The 7,398-nt window shown below is 41.6% G+C and overlaps 1 protein-coding gene across 1 annotated transcript in view; it reads right to left on the bottom strand.

Moving 5' to 3' along the window:
* The window catches only part of LOC311250414 (cytoplasmic phosphatidylinositol transfer protein 1-like), a 75,296-nt gene that overhangs the window by 10,214 nt on the left and 57,684 nt on the right, over positions 1–7,398 (bottom strand). Inside the window, exons 3-4 of the mRNA XM_084342084.1 lie at positions 5,912–6,008; positions 2,758–2,829 (exon numbers count right to left, since the gene is read on the bottom strand). Of these exons, the coding sequence (XP_084198210.1) occupies positions 2,758–2,829; positions 5,912–6,008 (169 nt within the window). The remainder of the gene's footprint in view (positions 1–2,757; positions 2,830–5,911; positions 6,009–7,398) is intronic.

Genomic DNA, 7,398 nt, shown 5'->3' with positions numbered 1-7,398 from the left:
TATGCATTGATTTCAGTAGTAGAGTGTACTAATTTGAATTTGAAGTGTTGTTGCTCAAGTATCAAACCAAAACTCTATGTTCTCCTCATTCAATGCTATGTGCCAATATTATGCACTCTTCTACTGTAGGTGCCAGTATTTGTTGGTAAACTTCATTTTATTAGTTTTCAAGTGTGAACACACAACAAACTCAAAACAAAGACAGATGCGGTATTCTCCATCCAAAGGACATTTGTCCTAAAATACTCAGCAGCCAGGGTTTTTTAAAGGCTGACTGTCATCACAGACTGTAAGAGAAATCACTCTGGTTGGCTGTTCAGGTAAGCAGATCAGTGCACGACAAGAGAAACAGGAAAAAAAGGGAAAGCCCCTAGAGCCTGTTGCTGTTGTATCCATGATTTCACAACTTTAGCATGCTGTCTCCTTATTTTTCTCCTGTGCCACATCAGCAGCGCCATTCTCAGCTTTTTATCATACATATACCCGATTAGAAGTGGCTATCTTAGCGAGAGCGGTGTCAAAAAAATGTTGCTTACTCATAACAATGCTTTGTATATCAGCAGAGAGGTATTTCTTTTCACGCAGGCGAATGAGCGTATGAGCTTGTTTGCCATCAGCTGTGTTTTTTACGGTGTGTTCAAGTGCATCTTTGCAGGCAATTCCATGGATGTTCATAGTGGAGGTAATTGTACAGTGTACCTCTAAGTTCACTGGTTTTATAGCGCATATCTGTCTCCAAACTGGGCGCAGCTTTGAATGTGCATGACTTGTAGATGTAGACTGCAGTGATGCAATAAGTAGCTTCATCAAAAACTGATTGGCAATGTGTCATCACACGTGAGCGGTTAGACAAAAAAAAAAAACATTTAAAAAGTTGTACTTCAAAGTTGAATATGGCAAAAGAAAACAGAGAAAGAATGAAACATGCATTTTATCGTTCTGCCTGCTGTGTAGTTCAGGGCTCCTTGGAGAGATTACAAGAGCAACATGAGCCTCAGGACACATGTTAAAGCTTAGTGTGTGTGTGTGTGTGTGTGTGTGTGTGTGTGTGTGTGAGCGCACATGTATGTGTGTGTCTGACATTGACTGTGGAATTCTGCATGTCATGCAATGTTACTGCAGCCTCCATTCAATGCATGTCAATTCACACACCCACTCATTTCCTGTTCACCCTTCCATGATTTTCCTCACTTGCACCATTCCTTCCTTCCTCCCTTCCTTCCTTCCTTGCTTGCTTTTCCTTCCTCCCTCCACTTCTGAGTCCTTTCCACTCACCAAGTCCTTCTTTGGTCTTTCCACACAAAGTCTTAAGACACCCAGAGTTGCCAGATGTATGTTATGCCATCAGAATCCACACATGGGAAAACACGATACTTGATCAGATAGCATATTGTTATATAAAATGTTCAAAACAAAGCAGAGCACAGCTGCATTCATATTATTTCACAGCTTCCTTTATTGCAAAACCCCCTCACAGACTCATGAAGTGGTTATACAATGTCATAAAACATGCAGAGCTTCTTGTTTGTTTGCCCTGAAGATGTAACACAAAGTAGTGCAGCTGTATCATTGAATCATTGACTGGAGTGTGTGCATGCAGACGATGACGTGCCGCTCTAATATCTCTGCATCTCTGCTCATATGCACGAGCATCTCAAACTGTCTGGGATGTAAACACACAAACAAAAGCATATTTATGTAACAGAACTGTGATTTGTCTCAGCTTTTACCAATGAAGTGCCGTGACTGCAGGCGATTTCTGTTAGATTTCATTAAAAAGTTCCTGATCTGTTGCCTTCTCTTGTCACACATCACAGCATCAATCTAAAAGATCGCTGCATGTTCAACGAACACGACAGTCTGCCCATTTCTGTTTCCTTACTTTCCTTTATGAGTGCATGTATAAACGAGTCTGTCAACAAGAGACTTGAGTCAAGTTGGGAGCCATTCCTCCCTTATACAATCACTAAATCGCTGACAATTTGAAGAAAAATATGAAGACACACTAAAATGAACCAGCTTGCTGCCCATCATGATATATTACAGGCTATTTGTCTGTTGCACACTACCCTACCATTCCTCTTCCTCACTGTCCAGGCAGTGGCAGCGTTTCATTTGATGACTAATGCCCCTATAAACTGAAGAGTGGAGGAAAATATAGAGAGAAAGAAAGTGAGTAGGCCAACAGCCCAAATGAAATTAGCTGTCCAACAAGTGAAGCCGTTTTTTGGCAGACTCTCAAGGCGCATTGTATAGTTGGCATTATGATACAACAGGAGGGTCTGTGAGTTGCCAAATCTGTCCAGATGGTTTTACTCATTCAGCCGTCGCAGAGGTCTTGTTTTCAACCATATGTCTGCTATCAGATAATTGTGTTTTAAATAGGCTTATTTTGCTGTGGAGATTGGTGTATAAGAAGGACGGAAGACAGGCCGAGTTAACATAATGTCAGAGATTAGTGTTGGAGTTAGAGCCCGGCTGATTAATTGACCTGGCTTCGTGCAGAAATATCAGTGTTGGTGTGTATGTCAACCAAGAAACTGCAGTGCAGAAATGGACATGATGGAGGTATTTTAAAACAACTGGAAAATGTCCTGTACATTTCAGAGTAAATTCAAAGGATCCTTGTCAAAAGTAATTGCATTTGTTGTGTGTGTTTTGCAAAAAAACTAAAAAAAACCATCAGTATCACAGGAATCCATCCTTTCTCGTGGATGTACAGGCATGCGATACCTGTCATACATGCAGCATACTCACATTGTCATTGCACCCTTTGTTGTCCTCGTATTTTGTCTCTATGTGGATGGAGAACTTGGGCAGGAATGAGCACTGTGGGGGGAAAAAAGACAAGAAATAATAAAATAGAAAGCAAGCTGTTGTTTTTGTCTTACTGCCTTTAAAAGCATTTAAAGAGTATAAATAGAAGTGGTGAACGGTCCATTCTGCAGAAATTAAACACTCCTTACATCTGGTGATAATTCAGACGGAGTTTCTGGGTTTGGATTTACATCTTAACTCTACTTTATGGTACACAGCTGTCAAAAAGGGACCAGCTTCTTTCACTGGTAGTGCGTCAAAGTACTTTTTACTGCATTAACACTGGCTGTCAAAGCTTCTGTTGGAACTTTCTGTCGCTCTCCTTCTTTGTTCTTCCTCGCTGTATAGTATGTCGTTATATCTCCTTGTCAAAATTGGCAAAAGTCAAGACAATTCTTAAAGCTTTTGTGATGGTTTTCTTTTTTTAAAAACTATCTTGGCATTTAAACTGACTCATATGTGAACACAAATCTCCCCCACACATAAACAAAGACAATATCAAGCATTCTGTCATCACAGTGTTGTTTTCTTTCCCCTCTTTTCCCCGCACCCCAAAGTGGCATGACTCACGCGTTCGACATTTCTCACTCTGCACGACAGAAGCCCTGTAGCTGAGCCTAATCGGATGCATGTGCGTCGACAAAATGTGTCAGCTAATTCTGCCAAGGCTTCAAGTGTTTTCAAGGGTTAATCACAGGTCACATTAGCAGTTCGGCTTATTAGCAAAGACAAGCTCGCTGGTGTGTGTGTGCCGTGGTGTGGACACACACACCAGACTAAAGACCAGTTAATTGGGGCAACTGGGGAAAAAAGCTGTGTCCCAAATTGAAAAACGTTGATAAATGAGTCAGCTGGTAAGGTTAGGGTTAGGCACGTAGTAGTAATGGCTCTGGTCCAAATAGTCTCCAGGGAATGAATGTAGGTCTAAGACAGTCCCCCTAAAGTGACATAAGCAAGATTCTGTATGTGTGTGTATGAGTGGGTAAGTGTTTATATTACGTAGTGGGGACCTTTTTTGGCATAAATACCGACTGTGTCAGGACCAGCAGTCCTCATGGGGACAAAAGACCAGTCCTGGCAGCTGCAAAACAGTTTCTAAGGTCGTGAGCAACATAATGTAACTTTTCTATCGTAAGATTTGCCACTCCGCCTCCCCATCACTTGTTTCTGCACTATGTGACTTCAGAGAGAGGGTAGGATCACAGCGTTACATACATGTTTACTTCAACAAACAAGTTTTCAACACATTACATGATGTAATGATGTTTTGTTTGTTGTTATCACCTACATTATGTCTGACAAATTGTTACAGACCTGGGATCTGGGTGAAAGTTAATGTAAAATCCTAACACAGATAGATGCGCAAACCTGTGTGTGTGTGTGTGTGTGTGTGTGTGTGTGTGTGTGTGTGTGTGTGTGTGTGTGTGTGTGTGTGTGTGTGTGTGTGTGTGTGTGTGTGTTGTGTGATGAAGGGGTAAATTAAGCGTGCTCACAGCAGAAGTTGAAGATGCAGGTGTTGTAACTAACAAACCTAATCCCGTTGTGAAAAATTATGTAACAGCAGGTTACGCGAGCTGCACTTCAAATAGCAGCAGGCTGAATAATTCACTTCTGTAAACAGACATCATAGCTTCTAAACAGAGTGAACCACAGACGCTTTAATATGTGCATTTTAGCATTTTTGTATTTTTTATCAAGCTGTCAGACGCTTCGAATGTAAGACAGGTTTACTGTGATTTATAATCCCCAATGTTAAAAGCCTTGCTTTTACGTTGGGTTAAAGAGAAGGTTGCAGTTGCTTCAGGGTGGACACCATGAACTGGACCGACAGAAGGAGACAGAGCAATGAAACAGGCACTCTGCTCAGTTCAGTGCTGCCTCCCCAAGTGTCTTTATTTTGAAATATGCACAGAGGATACTTACTGTATATTCTACAGGCCGTGGCATGGGACGACACCGACATCAGGTCAGAGCAGAGACAGAACACAAGAGAATCACAGTGAGTCACATACCATCTTCCAATTTCCCACAGCATGAAAAGAAATGAGAAGACCACAATGTAGAAAAAAAAACTGTCACAGATCTGATACCTCACATCCTCCCCTCCTCAGGGACTTTTTCCTCCACTTTCTCTAATTTGCTCTCATCAAGAAGAAATTCCCTTTAATCCGTATTCATAAGACTTGTAACACTTCCCCCTTTAGATCAGGATCGTGAAAACATCACGGCAATATGTTCCGGGCTACTGCGGCTCTGATCGTTGCACTCCTCCCGACTACTGGTTGCTTGTCAAGTCTGTGATTTAAATGGCCAAGCTCGTTCCACTGCTGCTCTCATTCTACGTCTGTGTGGATAAAACGCATTTGCTTCGTGTACAGTGCATAATGTACATGTTGGCATATAGTGTTTACAATAACATGGTGATGCTTTCTGGCTGTGTATTCCTGACACGGTGACAAACAGATGGCTGCTATGGTGCGACTGATCGTTGTGTCATTGCCACATTTAAACCGAGTTATCTTTAAATGTTGTGTGTCAGCATTAGGGGCAATATAGGTTCTCTGTAGTCTATCCCTGCTGTCAATACCTTTTAGAGTCTAAAGTTACTTTATTGATCCATGTTGCAGAGTCCTGCTTTCTCTTTTGTGATCAGGTCACTGATTCTTCACATTTCATTTAAATTTGGGCCTAGATGCACGTATTTTCACCGTTTCTTCTGAGATGGTATATGGAGTAGCTGAAAAACCAGGCATTGGAGCTTCCTGAATTATACAACACACGTCTGAAGCTGCAGTGGAAATTTACAATATTTTGCCAGAAATATCCATCACGAAAACTCATACTGAATAACAGTTTTGACATTATATATTGTGTTGTAGAGATATCATGCTAACCAGCTAGCCTACCAACACATCCCCGGTTCTCTGAAACCCAGTCTGGACCGCTAGCTGCAAGGTTAACTGAGCTAACTAGCTAACAGCAGCTACAATTAGCAGCAGTTAGCAGTACCTCGAGTTAAATGCAAACCCCCCTTGTAAAGTGGCCATTTCTTACATATTACACCTTTAAAGTAAGGCTCTTTTTGTTAGAGCACACGCTCACCTGTTACGGTGTAAGGGTAGTAGTTCCATGCTTTTTCGGTCACGTAGAAGATTTTCGGAACCACTGCTCGAGCCCAGCTGGGCAATTTACTGCAGAGAGACATTGAGACAGACACGGACATATTAGGAGAGAGACTGTGAGAATGTAGCAGCAAAGCAGGGATTGGGCTGAAATTGCTTCTGTTATCGCGGCAATCTTCCAAAACACGTTCCACTTTTTAAAGAAATGTCTGCTCAAAAGACTGAACAGTGATGGATGGTGTGAAAAAACATGCCTCCAGAAGCTTTAATCCAGGAGGAATCAAACACAGACAGATTTTACAACATGGTACCTTTAAAGGTTTTTTTGTTTAACCCCAGACCGAAAAAACAAAAACCTCACAATGTTTTGTATTAAATGTAATTTATCCAGGACATTTTAGCTGAAAGCTCTGCTCTCTTTTTAGTAACACCCTGTTCACATTCACACAGTTACACACATTCATACCCGCAAACTGCTCCCTCCAATCACAGTCTGATCTGCTGACCACTGAGCAGCTCCACTAGAGTAGTTGGGGTTTGAGGGAGTTGCTCAAGGGCACCTCTGTGTTAGTAACGAGTCAAAAAAGATTCTCTATCAATTAGAGGAGTGGCTGCTTTTCTTTGTCACAAGGTAGGCTCATATCATAGTAAAATGAACATCTTTGGTTTTAGACCGTTGGTCGGACAAAGCAAGCAATGTGTCAAGAAATCCCCTTGTGATGGGCATTTCACTGTTTCACTGTTTCTGAGTACTGCGAACAATGTTCAAAAGAATAATTGTTAGACTAATCATGAAACATTGCCCGTGAAGCTACAGACAACAGTCAGGTAGCATAGCTTACAGGGGGAAAATACCTGCATCTAAAAGATAACCAATTCTGCCAACAGCTCCTCTAAAACTTGCAAATTAACACATTATAACTTCTTTGTGTAATCTGTCCCAACACCAAAGTGTAAAAACAACACATTGTGGTTTTACTGGAGGATTATGGGCTGGACTATTTCTTGACTGGGCGATGTCTTTCGTTGTTCCAACCTACTTTAGATGAAAACACTCCCCATTTCATACGACAAAAGCCTCAACTGCTTCATTCCCGTGGAAACTGCCATCACACTGATCCCGCAAAATATGACAGCAGAGGTAGCGTCGTAAATAACCATATGGGGCATTGAATTTGAACAAAAATGAGACGAGAATTAGCTCCCTAGCATGCTATGTCCTCACTGTGGATGGCAGCCAGTTCCACAGCTTTTGGTAATGTTTACTTATTGGCATGACGGACTCTGAAGTGACGTCATTCGGTGTATGTATGTACGCAGTTGTCGAGGCTTTAGTCAGAAGTAAGTGGGCATGCTTGAAGATGTTTTCACTCTCTCCTACTGTTGATCTGATTGGTTGAAGTGGTTCGTCCAATCATCTGCCATATAGTTTTTAAAGTGCCTGCCCTTTTTAAAAAGT

The sequence above is a fragment of the Pagrus pagrus genome, assembly GCF_965226575.1.
Source record: "Pagrus pagrus genome assembly, chromosome: 2".
Lineage (NCBI taxonomy): Eukaryota > Metazoa > Chordata > Actinopteri > Spariformes > Sparidae > Pagrus > Pagrus pagrus.
This window is presented reverse-complemented; position numbering and strand designations above follow the sequence as displayed.